A 19,973-nucleotide genomic window follows, 5' to 3' on the forward strand; every position below is an offset into this window, starting at 1 on the left:
AGCATCACTGTACACGGTATACTCCTCGAATGGAATGTATCTTGAAACAACAGCAATAAAAATAATTTAAACCCTTCCTTGTACCAAGTTGTCATATCATCAACCGAATCTAGGCATCTAAAATTCACCTCGATAGCACAGGTCGCTGCAAACGTCTGCAGCGAGGAGCCGGAGAACCCTTTGGGCTTCCTTTCTTCGTGGGAGTGAGAGGATGGGGATACCGCGAACGCGTGGGAGTATGAACGGACAATAGGGATCGTCGACGCAGGAGGTAACGAGGGGACGTCTGCGTAGAAACTTTGGGCGCCGAACTTTTCACGCTACGTTTGGATTCCCGGCTGAATTTCGGTTTTTGTAGAATAGGATGCGACGACTCAAAGCTATCAACTCCCTGAGACGGCGGCGAAACGTGACTAGGGGTGACTATGGGAGTAGAAAGCGACGTGGCAAGTTGCGGAGACTGAGAGGAAAGCCCTAGCTGGGGGTAAGATATTTCTTCTGGCACAAAAGCCAACGAGTCTGTGTCCATGTGCGAAGCGGGTATCGAGCCGGTATCTTCGATATTCCAGGACGCAGGTTCAGCAGGTGTCATCACTAACGCCGACCCCTGTGATCCCCCCTGGGATGGCTCTTCTGATGGCGACCCAAATAGAGGGGAAGTCAGCGGAGTTGTGGAAAATCTTCTTGGCGGGGTATGACGAGCTTTAAGGGCGCAACGAGGCGTACGGAAGGGTAGTTGACTTCCAAATAGAACAGGTCTACTCAAGTCTGCGCGTGCCATCGCGCGTTTTGAAACGGGCGAAGTGTTAAATTCAAGTGGCTCAGTGGCTTTTCGCACAAGAGACTCGGGCTTGCTACTTGCTTGCATGCCAGCATTGGTGGCTTCGCGTCCGAATTGCGGACGTGAAGAATGCGATGGCGCTCCATCTTCTTCTTCTTCCCAGTCCCCTCTGGTACGTTTCAGCGGCCTTGCACTAGGCTGAGTCTGGCGTGGAACTCTCGGGATAGGCGCGATGGGTGGCAAAGTACTTTCATACGCAAAATCTCGCACTTTAATTCCGAGAGACCGGAGCGTTTCTACGGTGGGTTGTTGAGAGGACGGTCTTAGAACTTGAGGCTGTACATTGCTTGGGACTGTGAAGTTTGGTGGCTTGAGGAATGACATAACAGGACACACTTAAGGACTGATTGCGCGCGTCATCGGACATGTCTTTTCACTTACATTCGTTACTTGGGACGGAAGATCAAGCTCAGGATCATCATCATCATCATCATCGATGATCGCGAAATCGAATGTCTTCATCGTCGATAGGAAATCTCCCTCCTGTTCTTCTGTTCCCACAGCTATCGATGGTTGCATGGCTGCATCATTGTTGTCCGAACTGGTCATCCGAAAGAGCTGTTTAGACGAAAGAGATATGAAAGTTTGGATTGAATTGAATGAACTGGGATGTAATGGTTAACAATGGACCTTTGAAAGAAATAGCTATAGCACAGCAACACGTTGTGGTAACAGTACAAGTTGATGTTGTCCAGCGCTGACAGCAGCATGGGAAGACCAATGGGTTTCAATCTCCGACATTACGGTCTACACGTGCACGTGATCGGGCGCGCGTTAAGCCCGAATTTGGCAAGCGTCGGTCATGACATTGTCGGTTCGGTGCAATACCCTCGTTTGTAGGTAAAACTTGTCTCATCGATTTTTCGCGCATTCGCTCCGCTTCTCATAACTATTGCGTACTTTCGGCAACTTTTTAGGTTGTAGCAGCACAGCAGACACCGGACTTGTGTTGTCGGTAGACTCTCTGCCTTTTTCAACGTGTGTGGCACTATGTGCGCTGTGTATTTCGTGGATCACGCTTATTGTTTACAGTTGAGATCATCCATTACCGCATACCGGTCAACTTCCAGGACTCCGAGTCGGGCATGCTTCGAAGGGCTTGGAAACCACTGGCTGCCACTACCGTTCTTATTGGCACACCAAGCTACCTCTACTATACTTTCACCAAGCAGCAGACATTCGACCTTGCAGTCAAAGTTCGCGGTGCGGACGGGATGCCAATCATGGCCAACCGCACATTTTCCCTGTTGTCACAGAACGCTGTTAAAGATCGTCTGACAGAAAACGCGTCGTCTGACAGCTTTTCCAGACCCGACAGCACAGTGTGGCGATACGCCACGGCATCTGTAGCCGCCAATGACCCCCTGGAAGATGCACATGCAGATGCTATAATTGCCCGTGACCCATCGGACCCATCTGCACCAGGTGACTGGTTGTTTTTCACCGTTATGGATGGTCATGGTGGCCCCCATACATCTCAACTTCTTTCCAAAACCCTCATAAGCGCCGTGGTTCTGGAATTATCCTCCCTGATTCACTCTTCAGACGTTCCGAAATCCGGACTTCTGGAAAATTTAAAGTTGATATTCCGCACGTCTTCACCCAAATCTCGCGAGGACCCTCAAAATCCAGAGAGAATCTCCCTTGCCATACGAAATGCTTTCACCAAGTTGGATCAGGAACTCATCAATGCGCCCCTTTCGGTTCTCGCCGCAAACTTGGATACTGAATCAATAAAGAAGAACATTCTTCCCGATCTTAGCAAACATCCGCTGGCACTACAGACAATGCTTCCTGCTGTATCTGGTACGGCACAATCTCTGTCCGTCTTTTTCAAATATGACGTGCTGTTCTATCTTCAGGCAGTTGTGCGCTGATGGCTGTCTTCGACACCGCCCATCGGCATCTATACGTGGCTTGCTCAGGGGACAGTCGTGCTGTTGCCGGCATCTGGGAGGAAAATGAGCAAGGCCAGGGGTTGTGGCGCGTCGAAGTTCTTAGCGAAGACCAGACCGGTCGTAACCCAAGTGAATTGAAAAGGTTTGCTAAAGCGATTAATATCCGTTACAGCTTTTTACAATTGATTTTAGAATTCAATCTGAACATCCCCCTGATGAGGCGGGTAGTGTGATACGAGCAGGTCGCGTACTTGGCGGGCTTGAACCCAGTCGCGCATTCGGAGATGCCCGGTACAAATGGCCCCGTGAGGTGCAAGATGTGTACGTGATTTTAGATTCGATTATGGCAAGGTCAAACAAACCCATTGTTGACTCTGGTCCAGACTAAACCGTGCCTTCCTTGTGGGCAACGATCAACCATTGCGCCCACCCCCTTCGTCATTCAAGACTCCGCCATACGTTACTGCTACCCCAGTCGTAACCCACCGTGACTTTGACTTTGGCAGTGTTGCGCGGCCGTCACGCGCACCTGCATCCCGTTTCGTGGTGCTGGCAACTGACGGGCTGTGGGATAAGCTTAGCTCAGAGGATGCCGTAGCCCTCGTCGGCGGACATCTTAAGGGTCTCAAAGGAGTGGTTTCCAAAACAGCCCTTCCAGAACTCGTACCGACAACGTCAGGGGCACCAACTGTGGAAGGCAAGGACAAGAAACGAAATAACAGCAGTGGCTCCTGGTCATTTGAAGATGAGAACGTCAGCTCACATCTCATCCGGAACGCATTTGGTGGGGGCGACACCGAGAGTTTGAGGAAGTTGATGAGCATACCTGCTCCGACCGCCAGGAGCTATCGAGATGATACCACCGTAACTGTTATCTGGTGGGAAGATGGACAGGAAGGTAATGCCAAAACTGTGACATTCTCTTCTGATAATATAAAAGCAAAGCTGTAGTAGAGCGAGCTTCGTGACCTTTGGTACAGGATCGTGAACATATGTGACTTGCAGCGTATACTCTAGAATTAATGCCAAGAAAAATTGGTCTACATGATCATCCTTTTCTTCTTCTTACCATACTGCTGTGGGGGTCTTTGCCAGCTATCTGATCGATGTTGGGACAATGTGTTACTTCCTGCTAGCCGGCCGTAAGGATTGACTGCGCCACCGCCAAACGATGACTTTCGATGACCGTGTGACTGTTTGGAAGATTGGGTATGCAAGGGCACGCGGGCGTAATGTTTCCGAGGTGTCTGTTGGTCGTGGTCATCGTAATCTGGTGATTTGCGTTTCTTGTCATTATTCTTCGATGACGCGTAGAAGTTGCTCGGCGAAATGCCTGATGAAGGGGTTGTATTCAATTGTACGGAGTTAAGGGATGATGTACTGGAAATAGGAGGAGAGGTAGGAGGACCAGGGGGAGGCGATGAGGCAGCGTTGAGCGACTCAGTGGCGCTTGAAGGTGGCTTAAAGTCAACGGGAGTCACACCTGGTGATTCACTGTCATCGTCGTCATCGTCGTTGTATTGCGAGAGGCTCGTGAGAGCAGTGCTGGGGCTGGGAACCTTGTTAACAGCTTCAATTTTCTTCTTGATGCTCTCAGCCTGAGGGTCCCTGTCGTCCACTTTAGCCTTTTTATGTACCTCGGCATCATTAGCTATCGGAGAAGGAAGGAGAGGTCCGATGAATGATCGATCAGTTTTGACACCAAGATCGTCACTGCCATCGTCTTCAGAGTCCACAACTTTCCTCTTCTTCATTCCAGCGACAACATTCCGAGGAGTCATCGAGGGGCGAGTGATAGCAGCTTCGAGAGATTGGCCTTTCTCCTTGACGTAAAACAAGATATACGCGTTCTTCAGAGCCCCAGGGGTATTACGGTGCTGTGATACACTGTCGTCGTTCATCTCGTACCACATGCCATTGGCACCTTTGACCGTGGCATAGTAGTGGCCTGAATTTGGTCCGCCGCCTGCATGACAAATGACACCGTATAATGAGTATGTTGGGCCAAATTGACCCTCACTCATAAACGGTTTCAGTGTGATACGGTCTTCATAATGGACAAAATGCCCAATCTTCCGACCGAGGGGTGAGAAGCGCTTGAGGTGGATAGTCAACACTGCAGGCGCATCGTGAATGGTAAACCACTTTTCCGCAACGACCGGCTTCTTGCATCTGCCAAAGGTTGAGCATCAGATGTGACCATGCCTACTGATGGATATTGCTTACTTTTCGCACTTATATTTGTCTGACCCTTTGAGATAGTCGACAGCAACAAACTTCCGGAAGGCGTCCTTCACGCTGTTTAAGCCATATATGTCTAAGCTCACATCCAGCATGCTATCAAATGTGTCACTGTTATAGTGGCATTCTTTGCATGTCACTCGTGATCGCAGTCGACCGCCGAATATCTTGTGAACCCAGGTGGTCTCAGCAAGTTTCGGATCAATTTTTCTTCTCAATGCTTGTTAACGATTACACAGGTTGAAGGTGACAAAACACTCACTGCGGGTATCCAGCTAGACATGATTTTTGTAAAGCGTCAATGGCATAGCGAAGGAACTCATGAGAATCCTCCTGCCTGCCCTTCCGCATGTGTTTTGCGATGACTAGAAAGGTACAATCGGACACATGTTTCAATAAGGAACGTAATACGCACCATGCAACTTCGAAACAATCACGTACGGCGTGGAAGAATGCTTCTTCTGATGGGAGTCAAGCATCACATGGCGAAGACAACATGACATGCAAAAGCCCCCCTTTACTCGACCTACATGCTAGGTAAGATCAACCGATTGTTACCAAGGTTATCCTTACATGGGTCAGATTTTGAGTGCGCCATCAAAACATTGAGCAGAGGCGACGTGTGGAGGAGACATTGCAAAGCACTATTCAAGAAGCAAGTATTCCCCGTATTATGAAGGCCATTACCGATATTGTGACCAGGGGGCCAGGGCCATGAAAAGTCTAAGACTCCGGTGAACAACGAGCCATACTTTTTTGACGAAGGAGATATCGGTTGTTTTGAGGGAGAAGCCAGGTGTGTGGAGGGTGTTCGAGGGTGTTCACGAACCTGGTAGGCGGTGACCAGGTGAGCAGATTTGTGATAGAAATATTGCATGCACCTACGTTATTTTGTGATGCCTTCGGTGTGGCATTGATAGGTTCATACTTGCCTTCCGCAACTGCGAGGGCGCCAGAAGACGAGCCTTCTACGAATTCGATCGGGGGCGGAAGCAAGTTATTGAAGGCTTCGATATCTCTGGCAGGGCGAAACTGAGAATGATCATCGGATGCAAGCTGAGGAGCAAAGGAGGAAGTGGGGTACAGTGGTGATGCTAACATGTTCCTTTTGGCAGGGTCAAAGCTACCAACGCGATTCGGACAGAAAAAAAGGCTTCGTAAGGGAAGCCAGCGGTGGCCCGCGCCGCAAAAATTGAGCAGGATGGACTAAGCAAATAGACACGATGGAAAGACGCCTGAGCGAGTGGGACCTTGAGAAATCCCTCAAGTGAGCACTCGTTAGTAGCCTAGTACTTGTGGGTGTTTTATTTACGTTTGTTGTCAGATTGCAATATTATCTAACTCCACGCATCGATATATATGTATTGGCTTGAAAAGTACAGTATATTATTAAAAGCCACTTGGTATCAGGGTAAGAGTCCAGATGATGGTAAAAAGTGAGAGGTATGTAGGCTACAGTGCTGCGGTATAAATTATGAATAAAAATCGTCCTGTGACATTCCTTGAATGCATGAAGTGTAAGTATTAGTATGGTAAATTAAACGGTGTTGAACAAAAGATATGGCTTGATTACATCGTGGTCCAAAAGTGAATAATCTAACTGATCATCCGGTGCAGAGTTAGAAGACGTAGCTGGTGAAGAGGATATCGATCGCATGCGAGACCCGAAACAGTCCACGAAGCCGTCAAGGAGAGGAGGTAAAGAGGGCGACGCCGATGCATATGGAGAGGGCAACCTAGAGAATGCGTCATTAGGTTGTAAGTATTCGTTATATCCAGTGTCGAAAACGAAATCATCAATATGCGACGTAGATACGGATGGCGGAGGTGTGAACGAAGAATTAGATGGTCCAGGACCAAATTCAGACGGCCAACTATAGTCATACATGCCGTTAGTCACGCCAGAGGCCCCATCATATTCAGGAACGGGCATCTGGTAGTTGTTCGTTGGCATCGGAGCAGGGGGGACCCAATGTGCTAAATTGTCTTCGTTAACGCCTGGAAGCGACGTCTCTGAAGGGGGACAGTAAGGAGAATCGGCTACTTGGGGAGGTAGAAAATGGAAGTTGGACTGTTGAGAAGTGTTTTCATTTGCCGACGAGGCAATGGCATCTAAATCTAGGTTTCGGGCATCGATTCCATGCTTCTTCATGTGTGCGACAAAAGCAGATCGTCGTTTAATTCTAACAGACCATGAGCCCAACAAAACAATGCCAACGACAATAGCTAAAGCTGACCTTGTGCCACATTCTGGTACAGTGCACTTATACGCGCCCTCGCGTCTGTGAGTTTCCTTCCGATGGCGAGTGCAAGACGAGGGATCACTGAACGCTTTCGTACAAGTACCAATGCCACACACGTAAGGCTTAGCCTTGGTGCTATATAACAGTCAGAGTGATTTGAAATCCAAGAGCGAACAAGCGCACTGTGTATTGCGGTGGGTCTTGAGGCCTGAATATTGGGCAAATCTTTTTGGACATAACTCGCAGGCGTGTGGCCTGGAAGACGAGATTGTCAGCTTGCGCGCGTAATGCCTCAATATGAGGAAGAGCTCACTTAATTCCAGTATGCAGCAGCTGGTGGCGAGTAAGATCGCCCTTGCGAGAGAAGCTCTTGGGGCAAGATGAACATGACCACTGCTGTCCGTATTACTCAGTAAACCAATTTCGTGTCCCAGCAATGAGCCACTTACTGTCGACATTATAGTATAAAATGTTACTAACTTTAAGGAAGGTGGGCGACGTTGGCCAGCGACGTCGGTTAAAAGAATATAGAGGCAATAAAAAAGTGCAGGAGTTTAGTCGACAGATTGTGCCATGATTTAAGGCCAAGAAGCCACCCGTCCCCGAGGAAGAAGAACAAGCTTCGCGGACTTTGACTTTGGCCAGAAATCCATTGTTGTAAGGCTGAAGCGACGTCAGCGCCTAATACGGAAAGAAAACCGATAGCTGATCTATGACGAGGAAGACATATGAAACCTTCGACATTACTGCCGTGCTGAGAATGACAAAAAACCGGCCTACTGTGCAGAAATTGACAATAAGAGGAATATAACGACCGAGGCCACTGATGCTGCCCGGAGCCTCGGTAACAAGGCCCCATGTCTCACCTTGGTCAGCCAAAACAGATCGCGGAGTCATACTGGTACCCTTCCAAACAGCACAATGGTGTGAGGATTGGTTAGTGGGTGACAAGACGAAGTGTTATATTCCGAGACCATGAATCATTGTGTTGGTTGTATGGACGCGAACCGTGAACTGCTAAGAAATAATTTCTCACAAATGGAGCAATAATGCCGCTCAATATTACCAGCTGACGGGCCATCATACTCATCTCCGTAAGGAGACTCATGCGACGCCCGGCCATTGCCCTTCAAGCTTCAAGTTCGCTCCAACTTGAAGAGTATCGGATTGGTGACATTTATGCCGCCGGGATGGTGTAAAGCCTACGCATTGAACCGATTAGGCATGTGAGGGACTCCGATCGCGATGACCTACTCGTCAGCAGATATGACGACTGCCTGCCAGCTTTAGCAGTAATATTATATGGCTATGAAGAGCACAAAGCACTGACCTCTTATTGTAGGTGAACGGCCCGCAAACACCGCGTTGAGCTTACTGCATCTCGGCAAAGATAGTCATGCTACTAAAGCCCCGCGAGGACGCTTACAGTTCGTTGACTGAACCATTGCGATTGAGCGCGACATATCAGGGCCACACCTGCTTGAAAACAGCTATCAGCAAGCATAATTTACTTAGTCCAAGCTTCATCCGTAGTGCAGGTCGTGTCAGTTCTGTGTCAGACACGGTATAACAGGGTATAACACTCTACAACTGTGTATACCATTCACACTCATAAGCCCGACAGTACACGAGATATACGTACCTGGTATAAGTGGCCCTCCAAGTGTTATGCTCCTTCCACTTCAACCGTGACCATCCAGGGATGAATCGTTTGCGGAAGCATTCTTCCTACTCGGACTCGGAAGCCTTCAAGTTCGGAAGGGAAGAATCGAAAAGTATGAAACCTGGCGGCGCGAGCGCAAGGATATCAATCCAGTTACTACTCTTGGGTACGACTGAACGAAAACCGAGGTGGTAGAAACTTTGTTTGTAGCTGCCACTAGCCAGGTTTTGGGTAATCGAGCGTTTCCAGGCGTTCACAGTCGAGTCGACATATCTTAGTCTCCATCGTTCGAGACAAATTCGACACTTTGATGGGCGACTCCAGATCTAGGTTGTCAATGATTATAGCAATAAGCTCAACTGAGAGATTCGAGTCTCATTGGTATAACGGCATTGAATATGGTGAGAACGGAGTTAATTAAATGGCCCAAAGGCTTAGCTATAGCCTATAGCCGCCGCAGTATATCGTCACCTGCAGTAGCGTTAGTGAAAGTGCTATGTAGGCAAATGTAATTCACAGCAACTTCGCATTGCAACAAACAACTTAGATCAAGCTCGCGCGTTGTATTCCTCAATCTTGATTCACAAAGACGATGCAATATAAATTACAAGACGAAATCGCAGTGTCAAACCATGCCCATAGGCACTACGAGACAACGCTGCCGTCAGCTATAGTTCTCGTGTTTTGCAAGATGTGTTGCGGACCAAAAGTTCGAGCCCGACAGTTAGAACTTAGTCCAAACCGACAGCTTGAACAATATGCATCTGGGTCTTCAATTTTGCTGAACATGTTTATGGTGGGGTCACCTCGCTGCTTACTGCGTGATTGGGTAGACTGGAAGTATCATTCAATAGCGCAAGACAAGCAGATCAAGATGAACGCACATCCAAACACCAGCGTCACAGAATTACGCCTTGCTGATTGGACGAACATTATAATCGCGTTTAAAAGTCTCAAAGTCGCGTTCCTTCGTTGTATATTGCTCAGTAAGATTGGCGATAACTTTTTTGATCTGAAGAAACGCAGGCATCAGACAATCGGTGAGATGTTGAAAAAAAGGCACATACGCCTTCGCGATTTGTTTGGAGAGCGGGAACTACATCCTTGACTGTACGCTCAACTAGCACACCGCCGATCAAGCGGAAGCACTTCCGACCTGGTTCCACTTGAAGTGCTTCATTCAAAGTGGAAAGTACAAGTCTAATGCAAAAGTCAGTCGAATGTGGGTATCAAATATGTAACAAAGGGCGTACCCGTGCTCTTCTGCTTCTTGCTCCAGCTCGCCTATCTTCCCAGCAAGGCTTTGAAGCTCATTTTGCAGACGGGAGTAAGTCTGCTGTATTTCTATCTGATCGGAGAAACGATTAGAAGCGAGGATGGTAGGTAGAATGCGTGCGTGCCCTGATCGCTCAATGGTTGGACTTTTGATTTTGCTTTTGAGGTCGACATGGTCCAGGAGAACGGCGATGGCCTGGTGGTTGTTGACTTAATGATGAGGGACACGCGATTGGCTGCCAGTTAGCGTCGTCACACATGAGTGACACACGTCACAGCAGAATGTTCAGTGTTAGCAACCTTGCCCGACTTTGACCGCCATGTCTTTCGCTCGCCCGCGTCTTGTGCTGGGCCTTGCGCCCAGGATAGTGGCGACGCAGCATAATATTGCGCTGCGCTCGTCGCTAGTGGCATACCGCAACATTCATAGTACCGGCTGCTCGCACGCAGAACATCTCGAAAGCCGACTCGAAGGTCCAATAAGGTCACCGCCTCTAGGTGCAGGAAGTTTGACCGCAAAGGATGAGCCTGGAAAGGATATTGATCCTTACAAGGATGGGCAGAGTGCCATCGACAAAGCTGTCCATCTCTTCTTCTTTACCGAGATCATCCGAGGTATGTATTCTGACATCTAATTATTTCCAGTTTCTGCATAACTAGTCCAGGAATGTGGATTGTCCTGGAGAATTTCTTTAGGGCGCCCTACACTATAATGTATCCATATGAGAAGGGTCCATTGTCTCCTCGTTTCCGTGGAGAACACGCTCTTCGACGATATCCCAGCGGTGAAGAGCGGTGCATCGGTTTGTGAACATCTCTAACCGTATCTTGCGCGGCTAAAATGTGTACCATAAGCTTGCAAACTTTGTGAGGCCATTTGCCCTGCTCAAGCGATTACCATCGAGAGTGAAGCCCGCGCGGATGGTTCCAGAAAAACAACTAAATACGGTATAACATGTCTCGTTGTGATGGGGAACGTTGCACTAACACGGTTTTTCCTAAGATATCGACATGACGAAATGTATATACTGCGGTTTCTGCCAAGAAGCTTGCCCGGTTGACGCGATCGTTGAAAGTATGTGTCAAAAAGGAGTATCACTGACACTGGAATGTTGATGGCATCCCTTCAGCACAAAATCAGGAGTTCTCCACGGAAACTCGCGAGGAGCTCCTGTATAACAAAGAGAAGTTGCTCGCAAATGGCGATCGGGCAGAGGCCGAAATTGCTGCTAACTTGCATTGTAAGTATCCATTACATTTTTGGGGTTACACGTGTTGAATCGCCATGCAGCGGACCATGTTTACCGGTGAAGTGGTAGTTTAGATGAACCGTGTAGTTATCCGTTGGTCCAATTTTGAATTTCTTCACCTGATGTCATCAAAATTGAACAGTAAGCTTGAAGACAGGCATCTTCTGAACACGTTGATCCGGCCGCCTCGTTGCAGTCACGAACGCGCGGTGTATGTGAATGACGGAAATGTCTTCCATTCGTGCAAGCTAGCATCAGATATGCATGAAGGAGCACTTCTCAGTCACAATCTTGTGTCTTTAAGCTTAGGTTATCGAACCATGTGCTACTGATTCTGAACCCTGATGTTCTGGCCATCTCTGTGCTATATTTTCTGTGAGGTAACCATTCCTCAAGATTCTTGGGTTGATTGATTTTTCTTCAGGATATATTTGCCTGATGAGACGTAATCGAGTAGAATTCGAGGCCCATCTGTAATCAAACCAGACCACGGAATCGCCACCGGAGATACCCACCCGTGAGCGGTCTCAGATGACACGGACTGATTGCCAATGGGAGGGCAAGGACGAGATCGTGCATAATCATTATGGAAAACCCTCTACTCCCATTGTCATCGGCGCCAAAACATGGCGTTTGACGGGCTAGCTCCGAACACAGGTGTTCTAAAGAAACCACATACCTCCGTTACATCGGATAATAGGCGAGCCGTCATCTAAGAATATTATCTTGACTCGGATACTAATCCTCGGATTCCATCATAGGGCGCAGCAGGTGGCCCCCCTCGTCTCCCCTGACACCCCCAGTCATTGTACTTGCCACATCCAGTCACAAAACCTGACAGTTCATCCACACCCTCGGAGCCATCTCTCCGTAAGATCGATAGACAAGGAGAATGATATGATACTGCCTTCCTCATACGCCCGTTCCTTGCCTCCCATGTCCAACCGCACCCGGCAACTGCTCTCGGAAGCGCAGAAGCTTGCCGAGTATGAGTCACGACGCTCAGGTCGTACGGTTATGGTCATGGACATCATCCTAGGATCAGCGCAGCCATCGACGGCTACACAACCTTATCGCTGCGCCGCCAAAACTCGCTCTCATGCACAGTAAACTTACCCGTCCAAAGGGTATCTTGGCAGAATGGAGCTGTGCCAACTTGAACGGGCTGCTATAACCGTTTTGACCGCTGCGTATGCTCGGAAGGTGTCTGTGGAAAGGTTTGGCGGCGCGCGGCGGCCGAACCTTGACTAGACTCATGATGACTCGCGCTATAAGTTTTTCTCGATCTGTTTTTCGCTTGTCCTTTTTTATGATTCCTTGTGATTTCCCTTTGTGTTAGATAATGTTTTAATTTAGGGAAATCCCTTGCCTTCCTGTGCAGGATAAGGGCAAGATTTACACTTTGATCCGCCAGTCTAAACATATGTCGCTCGTTATACGCTTCTCACGATAAACCCAGTGTCCGCAAGTCAGACCATTACAATGTAATTCATCATGGACAATTGGCGACAATAATAGAGCACAAGGCGCGGGCACAACACGACGAACGGGGTATACCAAGCATTAGCACTGCTAGTGATGTGTACAGAAATACACTAAAAAACATCTACATACGTGCATATGCATGAAAGAAGAACTCGGCCTCAAGAAGATCTAAAAGGAAACTCGCCATGCCGCCGCCGCCGCCGCCAAAAATAATCAATATTGTCTAAGTATCCGAAATCTCCTCTTCTTCTTCCTCCTCCTCCTCGCGCTCGTGGGAACGCGCAGGTTCTTGGTGGAGTCTCTTGGAGCCTCGGTCATCAGTAAGATGACCGCCTGCGAACCTTGACGGTGCTTCTCCCGCCCCTGAGCTACCTACAGCGGGTGAATCATCGACGTCATCGATTGTATCTATCTCCATGTCTTTACGAGAGCGTTTCCTGGATGATTCCGCAGGAGGGCGATGCTGCTCTGGAAGCATGTAATGTCCGGCAGTTCGGTCACGGCTGTACAAACGGCCTTCTTCGTAAATGACGTCTTGGTCTTCACTTGGATTGCGCGGCGGATTTGCCTGACGCGGTGCATAGGGTCCCCTGTCACGGTCATAATATTGAATGTGACCTTCAGGCCGTGATAAAGCATCCCCGCCACCATTGCCGGAACCAGATCCGGAACCAGATCCTGATGTGTCAGAGCGAGATGATCGACCGTGCATGCCTGGTCCAATGGGTTCGCGGGAGTATGGGTCTACATGAGGTCTAGGCCTTAGGTGGGAGGGTGGAGATGCATGCATCGCTCCCGAGGGCGCGTATTCTCGAGCGGATTCGCCTTCATGACGTGCCCACGCACGTTCTCTCTCGAGATCACGTTCGTATTCTGGGTCTGGGTGGCTAATTGTCCCTCCAGGCCCGGCGCGCTGATGATTATGGAGACGTGAAGCTCGAGTGTTTGGGGATGGCATCGTGGAAGAATGCGAAGAATGCTGCCGTGAATGAGTGTATGGATCACCATGGTAGCTACCACGCTCGAGTGGCTCGTGTCTTCTAGAAGATCGCTCCCTATCACTCGGGTGTGGCGGACTGTGATACCCGTGTTGAACAGGGATAAGAGAATCCTGGGAGTATTGTTGTGGGTGGGGAATTACCCCTGTGTGGTATCCTGGGGGAGGTGCCTGAGAAGCTATCTGATGACCGCGCGATCTGGAAGGTGAGGATTGTGAACGCGAGGAACCATTACTATGAGGGTGAAGATGAGGGCTATGAGCCTGTGAGTGCGGATGCGCCCTGGGTGGCTCAAGATGCTGTACAGGATTCAACTGGGAGAGGGGTGGTAGCTGACGGGAGGAGTCATGACCTGAGGCGGAACCGCCCCTCGACATGTGCACCGCAGAGATTCCGTGGGAAGGCGCAACTCCCGGACCCATGGGCCCATCTGGAGTCTGAATAGGGCGACCATCCGGGCCAGGAATAACGCGGAAGGAGCTATGATTGTGCATGTATTCGATAGCGTTGTGATCGCTCAACTCTACAGGTGGAAAGTCACGATGGTCACGATGCTGGTGGTGCGATGTTGGAGCTATATCACGGGGATGTGGGGGAGCGACACCTGGACCGGAGTGGGTAGGGGGAAGTGCATGACTGTGAAGGTCTGGAGAAGGTGGCACAGCAGAGAGACGTTCATACAAGACACTTTATCTGGGATCAGATACGTGTTGAGATGATGTACATTTTAAGTTGCTCACGCTCGTTCGAGTTTCATACGTTGTATAGATTTTTTAGCCATGAGGACCTTGTATTGAAGCTTATCATTGTCCTAGAAGCAGGTGAGTTAAGAATACACCGAGTCGTGTTGTATTTGCGAACCGTTTCGATTTCTTTTACTTTTCGTTTTAGTTCCTTGTATTTTGTCTGATACTTTTCATCTTCGACGCCGGCTGCTATACCTGTAGCATAAGCCTTTGATTTCTGACGTGGTGGGGCAGAAGCGGAAACGGATTGTGCAGGCATCTGTAGACGAGGGAGAGTGAGTGGGCTTGGGGAGTGGATGTGGGACATTATGGCAGTGCTCTGAGGTGGCAGCCGTTGGACAGTATTACTCATCGAAAAAGTTTTGGGTTACACGGCGGCTACGGTATGCGTCGAATCACCAAGTCTAGTACTTTTACTGGTCACAGAATTCGGTTCAGCAGCATGTTTTTAATTTTAGTAATAGTAAATATTTTTCACGGGTTGTATGTACGCTAACTTATCAAATCATGCATGGCTATCGGAATGAGCGAGGCACCAGGACAAGGCGCAGCCTGTGCACTCAAAAGTCCGTTATGTACCCAACCTGGGGCCTGGATTCAGTCTTACCGATCTTGAAACGATTATCATTCGATTGAACCGCATGGTGGCTTAGGGCAGGTTGCTCTGTTGGGTCACGTGGGTAAGCACTTTGTTGGCGAAGCCGAAAGCCGCCTTCACCGCTATCCTCCACGACGTTCAGCAAGTGAGTCATTGAATCGTTTATTATAAACATGAGAGCGCTAATACGAAAACTCAGTGTCTATACAGTACCGACAGTACGTGTAATACGTCGGTGATGAACTTTAGTTGATTGGTTGCAGAGACATGCCTCCACCCGGGGGCTTCGAGGCAGTCAAGTATAAACGAAACCTTCCATTTCGCGGACCAAGTGGACTAGTCATTCTTGGAGCTGTGACAGCCGTGTGTGCATATGGTTTCTATCGTGTTGGAATGGGAAACTTGGAGAGAAGGTATGTTTATCTTTCGAACACCGACAGAGTGGCGCAGGCTGTAAAACGTGTCTTTTCATGGCGCGCTCGCCATAAAACGTGCCCTTTGCGAGGATCCGGCCGCTGCTCTTATCGCGCCTACTTTTTCCGGGCCGTACATGGGCCGTACCAGAAAAAGCAAAGTAAACTGATATGGCGACAGGGAACTTCAAAGAGAGAAAGTTTGGTCCCGCATTCACCTCGTTCCTTTGCTAGTAGCGGAAGGGGATCGAGATGCGTATCGTCGTCAGCAAGCTGCATTGGAACGGGAGCGAGAGATCATGAAGGATGTTAAAGGATGGGAGGTAAGATTGATGACAAATTGTGAATGTATAATTCTGATTAATCCGGTAACTCAGGCTGGTAAAAGTGTTTATAACAATGCACGATATCGTTCGGCAGAATCGATTGTCATTTTATGATTGGATGATTTTTAGACATTCACAATCAAATTATTAGATCTTTTGGCGCGCAGTTGAAGAAGGTTCCATAGAGGGGCGCCACACAGCAAATTTATATCCAAAAGCGTGATCTGATCCCGCCATAATTTCTATTAGTTCCCCCGGTGGCGAATGGCGATACACAATAAGTGCCCATATCCTCGGTTCAAAGATACTAGAAGTAGAACATAGAATTTAGGGCAGGTCATCGTTAACTCTGAGCTAAACTTTTGTAAACCTTTGTCGTTAGCTGACGCCGCAAGACAGCTGCTGGCATAGCTTCACAAGTCTTTTGCATTTTTCGCAGGGATCCGCGTCACCTTGGGATTTTCCTCTAAAGTCAGTACAGCTATTAATTGCTCTATCCTAATCAGGCACCGACCCCGAAGCCACACCCCCTTTTCAGTAGTACGGGCCAATCGAGCTCTCAAGGAATCACAATCTGATTCAACCCGAGTCAGGTTGTCATAAATTCACCATTATGGCATCTGTCCTCAGGTTTCGGATGCCGCTAAGGATAGCCCCTCTTAAGCAGGCCCGATGGCGTTCGTACATATCCTCGTATCCCGCTGACACCCCTTCCCATTCCCTTACCCTTCCGCCAACTATAAAACCAACCCTCTTGCATTCCCGTTTTCTTCCACCTACCTCTATAATGCCTATGGATAGCTATCCCCATCGTGATTCTACCCTTCCCCGCATCTCTCTCTCTACTGATACCTCAATGAAAGACTCGATGAACTTCTTGGATACTTCCTCCTATGACATGTTGTCACCAGATGGTGATCAGTTGATTTTCGGTCCCTTGGAGTTCGACGAGAGCCCACTAATGGCTCATTCGTGGGATTCCCAAAATGACTTCGGCTATCATCACCCATTATCCCCTCCTACTTCCGAACATACTACCCCCTCTCCACATCCCGTCTCAAACTTTGATGCAACAGACACATCCCCCAACAATTCTTTCTATGATTCTGCTTTCGGACGTTTTGATGATATGCATTCTATGCTCGATCTAGATGCACCCCATTTCTCCCATTGGCTAACAGAACCAGTACTCGACTCTCCTACTTCTCCAATACCCATCCGCGGTGCTGGCCCGGATCTGCAATCGCAAACACTTTTCTCCTACCCTAACCATAACTTTACGCCCAGCGCATCATTCTCCCCGTCGGAATTTGCGGCACCGCTTCAGTTACCGAGATCGTTATCGCCGGCCGACGGCTCTGACGGCTATCTCAGCTCGCCAGGTTTCCGCGTGTCATCCATATCCCCCGCCGAGACTTCACTAAGACCACCATCATGGGCAAGTCAATTGTGGGACTCGCCACAATACGAAGCTTCCACGTCCTCATCGCGTGTTCATCAGCCCCTATCAGAACACCCTTATGCAGTCAAACGCCAACGCTTTCAACCTAGACGAGATATCTCAAGCTTGGGCTTCCAGTCTTCAAGCGCTCCAATAAACACGGGCATGCCGTCAATGACGAGAAATTATAGTTCCCGTCGTGGCGAGTCTGTCAGCGTTAGCGATGATCGCGACGCAACCGTGCGACGCAAGAAGCGGCTATCCACCGAAGAACTTTCCAGGGAGGACAAATCAACAGACTCACGTATGCAATATTATAATTTATTTGTAAACTTTGACTAATCCCGCCGCTATAGCTCCTCTCAAGTCTATACTTAAGCAGCCTAAACTAGCACCAAGTGCTTGGCAGCTTTACTTCACAGACTGGATTCAACGGCACCAAGCAACGAGCACGAGAAAACTCAATGTTGCACAAGCTGCCAAAGAAGCTGGTCAGGAGTATGCTAATCTGACTCCAGAAGAGAAGGAGGTTCGTGCCATTCATTCTATCAAGTCTGCATAAGCTAACGACTCATTCACAGCCTTACAAGCGACGGTCTGCCGTTCTGAAAGAGGCTCGGGAACGCGAAAACGCGGCCTACATGAAGAGTCTCACTCCTGATGATATCAAGAAGGAGAATGCCTTCCGCACTGCCCAACGCAAGGCAGGTCGTTCTCGGAAGAGCAACATCAAGGACCCAAACGCACCCAAGAAGCCGCTTAGCGCGTACTTCATGTTCCTGCAGCGCATTCGATCCGACCCTGCCCTTGTGAGGGAGATATTTGGTGACGAGCAAGAGACGACTAAGCAAAGCGTGTTAGCCGCTGCCAAATGGCGATCGATGACTGATGATGAGCGCAAGGTACGACAAAAATTGTCACAATTTCGTAATCAACTCATCAAATTTTTTCAGCCTTTCCTTGCGCAAGCCGAGCAGGAGAAGCTCGAGTATGAGGCTGCACGGAGGCTGTACGAGGAGGGCACCACTGATCTTGGCACAAGTATCAATTTCAGCATCTTGCCAAGCAGCCCCGGCACCGAGAGTCCGTTCCGTGCCTTGCGGGCAATGTCGTTCAGTTCGGAAAGCGAGAGCGAGGCGGCAACAACGGACGATGGTGTCAGTCGATACCGCATATGATACGATCACATTCCGCTTTTTGTTTAATTTGCTATATGTTCTTTGGTCATCACAGCCCATTTTCGAGGGCATCGTGTTATGGTTATGTTTTTCTGTTCACGACACAGGACTTGCTTTTTACGACCTTGTTTTTCCTCATGTGTATCGGTAGATTCCCCCCCTAGTATATCATGTTCTATACCTTCTTCCATCTAGTACAGGAGTACACGAACGCTGTAATCAATTACTCTGCTAATGACAATCGGGCGACCATCTTCTGATGTGGTTCACCATCTTCATCGAACAGATCGCCCTGGATTGACAGATATGATAAGCAACGTCATGGGGTCTCGTGGTACTAGCCATTACCTCTTCTTTATAACCAAGCCTAGGCAGACAACCGGCGGTAAGTCAAGTTTCTAAATAGGTTTGATAATGACGTCGTACTTGCGATAGAAGGCTATAGCACCAGCCGAATTTGCACGGGCTGCTTGTGAGTGACAGACTATCTTGACATAGTCAGTTACCCCTGAGTTTCTGGCATGAACTTCTGCCCAATTATGCAATGCTAGTACAAGATTGCGACCGAATTTATAATGTCGGTATTCCTGTAGAACAGCGAGTCGCGATAGTTTGTAATATGAGCCGCCTGCGTTCTCCACTCTGTAGGCACGGATTGTCCCTATAGACTCAAGAGACGGTAAAACTCTTAACAACCAATGAGTCGCAGTCGGATCATGTCTGTGATTCACCAATAAGATAAAAGAGATCGAAGTTGAAGCGGGCGGATGATATAGAACGTGATAACGTACTCATCTACTTCGACTTCCAAAGGGAACCCTTGTTCTGTGACGAAAACGGCGATCCTAACTTGGATGCACTGCTGGAGGAGGGTATGGTGACCTTGGTGCTCGGGAGGGGGAACAATGATAATCTCGTGGGTGGGTGGGACCCTGAGGACAGCATCATCTCCCATAGTGATAAATGAAAATGATATCGAAGACTGATATAACTTATTTCGCCAATGTAGTCAGATATAGGCTTGGAACCCACTTTGCAAATGTATGAGGTGGGGGGGGGGATAAACCAGGATAACGTTAATAGCCGCTTGCGTATCACATGGGGTTCATCGATGGCAAATCAAATTCCCAGCTCTCGGCTCGGCCATACGGATGAAAGTGTGCTATCAATGGCACAGCTCATTGTTGTAGCTGACTAGATATTGAAAATGCCTCGAAATGAACTTCACGGTGCTGGTAGCAGCTCAGCGAATCGTGATGGGCTCGAACATCCGAGGAAAGCTTTTCGGGCCGACGTGTGGCTTGGCAAATCATACGTCGCGCGAGTATTTGGCAAAGGATGCTCAGACCTGTGAAGATTATCGAGAAAGGGGAATGA

At 48.8% G+C, this 19,973-nt stretch overlaps 10 protein-coding genes across 10 annotated transcripts; 4 read left to right on the top strand and 6 right to left on the bottom strand.

Moving 5' to 3' along the window:
* Nucleotides 1-9: 9 nt before the first annotated feature.
* On the bottom strand, nt 10-1,536 carry EDB93DRAFT_130495 (uncharacterized protein). Its single transcript, XM_041454735.1, has 3 exons — nt 1,472-1,536; nt 1,223-1,399; nt 10-1,150 (listed from the first exon to the last, which is right to left on the bottom strand). The coding sequence occupies exons 2-3, from the start codon at nt 1,388-1,390 to the stop codon at nt 125-127; spliced, it is 1,194 nt and encodes a 397-aa protein (XP_041310184.1). The 5' UTR covers nt 1,391-1,399; nt 1,472-1,536; the 3' UTR covers nt 10-124.
* Nucleotides 1,537-1,926: 390 nt separating this feature from the next.
* On the top strand, nt 1,927-3,690 carry EDB93DRAFT_1239323 (phosphatase 2C-like domain-containing protein; the record flags this gene model as incomplete). The annotated part of the gene is made up of 4 exons (XM_041451621.1): nt 1,927-2,647; nt 2,704-2,881; nt 2,932-3,060; nt 3,123-3,690. 4 exons carry the CDS (start codon nt 1,927-1,929, stop codon nt 3,688-3,690), a joined length of 1,596 nt encoding a protein of 531 aa, XP_041310185.1.
* EDB93DRAFT_1266285 (cysteine proteinase) lies at nt 3,672-6,081 on the bottom strand (the record flags this gene model as incomplete). The annotated part of the gene is made up of 6 exons (XM_041454258.1): nt 3,672-4,911; nt 4,966-5,190; nt 5,243-5,345; nt 5,396-5,506; nt 5,554-5,809; nt 5,866-6,081. The coding sequence occupies 6 exons, from the start codon at nt 6,079-6,081 to the stop codon at nt 3,780-3,782; spliced, it is 2,043 nt and encodes a 680-aa protein (XP_041310186.1). The 3' UTR covers nt 3,672-3,779.
* Nucleotides 6,082-6,281: 200 nt separating this feature from the next.
* EDB93DRAFT_1130848 (uncharacterized protein) lies at nt 6,282-7,784 on the bottom strand. The gene is made up of 5 exons (XM_041448938.1): nt 7,673-7,784; nt 7,537-7,616; nt 7,407-7,478; nt 7,218-7,358; nt 6,282-7,163 (listed from the first exon to the last, which is right to left on the bottom strand). Exons 1-5 carry the CDS (start codon nt 7,679-7,681, stop codon nt 6,518-6,520), a joined length of 948 nt encoding a protein of 315 aa, XP_041310187.1. The 5' UTR covers nt 7,682-7,784; the 3' UTR covers nt 6,282-6,517.
* Nucleotides 7,785-9,447: 1,663 nt separating this feature from the next.
* EDB93DRAFT_1130868 (Prefoldin beta-like protein) lies at nt 9,448-10,378 on the bottom strand. The gene is made up of 5 exons (XM_041448939.1): nt 10,287-10,378; nt 10,140-10,230; nt 9,954-10,086; nt 9,771-9,898; nt 9,448-9,720 (listed from the first exon to the last, which is right to left on the bottom strand). The coding sequence occupies exons 1-4, from the start codon at nt 10,333-10,335 to the stop codon at nt 9,794-9,796; spliced, it is 378 nt and encodes a 125-aa protein (XP_041310188.1). The 5' UTR covers nt 10,336-10,378; the 3' UTR covers nt 9,448-9,720; nt 9,771-9,793.
* Nucleotides 10,379-10,481: 103 nt separating this feature from the next.
* Nucleotides 10,482-11,472, top strand: EDB93DRAFT_1080693 (Ndufs8, NADH:ubiquinone oxidoreductase 23 kd subunit; the record flags this gene model as incomplete). The annotated part of the gene is made up of 6 exons (XM_041445562.1): nt 10,482-10,776; nt 10,827-10,964; nt 11,017-11,109; nt 11,165-11,236; nt 11,292-11,402; nt 11,453-11,472. The coding sequence occupies 6 exons, from the start codon at nt 10,482-10,484 to the stop codon at nt 11,470-11,472; spliced, it is 729 nt and encodes a 242-aa protein (XP_041310189.1).
* Nucleotides 11,473-13,119: 1,647 nt separating this feature from the next.
* On the bottom strand, nt 13,120-14,947 carry EDB93DRAFT_1080665 (uncharacterized protein; the record flags this gene model as incomplete). The annotated part of the gene is made up of 3 exons (XM_041445557.1): nt 13,120-14,581; nt 14,635-14,705; nt 14,756-14,947. The coding sequence occupies 3 exons, from the start codon at nt 14,945-14,947 to the stop codon at nt 13,120-13,122; spliced, it is 1,725 nt and encodes a 574-aa protein (XP_041310190.1).
* Nucleotides 14,948-15,126: 179 nt separating this feature from the next.
* On the top strand, nt 15,127-16,330 carry EDB93DRAFT_1130880 (B16.6 subunit of GRIM-19, NADH:ubiquinone oxidoreductase). The gene is made up of 5 exons (XM_041448940.1): nt 15,127-15,383; nt 15,438-15,456; nt 15,502-15,651; nt 15,833-15,974; nt 16,029-16,330. Coding segments are annotated over exons 1-5 (375 nt in total). The 5' UTR covers nt 15,127-15,382; the 3' UTR covers nt 16,092-16,330.
* Nucleotides 16,331-17,115: 785 nt separating this feature from the next.
* On the top strand, nt 17,116-18,596 carry EDB93DRAFT_1081051 (uncharacterized protein; the record flags this gene model as incomplete). The annotated part of the gene is made up of 4 exons (XM_041445590.1): nt 17,116-17,722; nt 17,775-17,947; nt 18,000-18,320; nt 18,372-18,596. 4 exons carry the CDS (start codon nt 17,116-17,118, stop codon nt 18,594-18,596), a joined length of 1,326 nt encoding a protein of 441 aa, XP_041310192.1.
* Nucleotides 18,597-18,707: 111 nt separating this feature from the next.
* EDB93DRAFT_130929 (acyl-CoA N-acyltransferase) lies at nt 18,708-19,682 on the bottom strand. The gene is made up of 4 exons (XM_041454795.1): nt 19,388-19,682; nt 19,023-19,316; nt 18,945-18,963; nt 18,708-18,888 (listed from the first exon to the last, which is right to left on the bottom strand). Exons 1-4 carry the CDS (start codon nt 19,549-19,551, stop codon nt 18,820-18,822), a joined length of 546 nt encoding a protein of 181 aa, XP_041310193.1. The 5' UTR covers nt 19,552-19,682; the 3' UTR covers nt 18,708-18,819.
* Between the last annotated feature and the right edge of the window lie 291 nt (nt 19,683-19,973).

This window comes from Suillus bovinus, assembly GCF_016758785.1.
Source record: "Suillus bovinus strain UH-Sbo-P2 chromosome Unknown EDB93scaffold_12, whole genome shotgun sequence".
NCBI lineage: Eukaryota > Fungi > Basidiomycota > Agaricomycetes > Boletales > Suillaceae > Suillus > Suillus bovinus.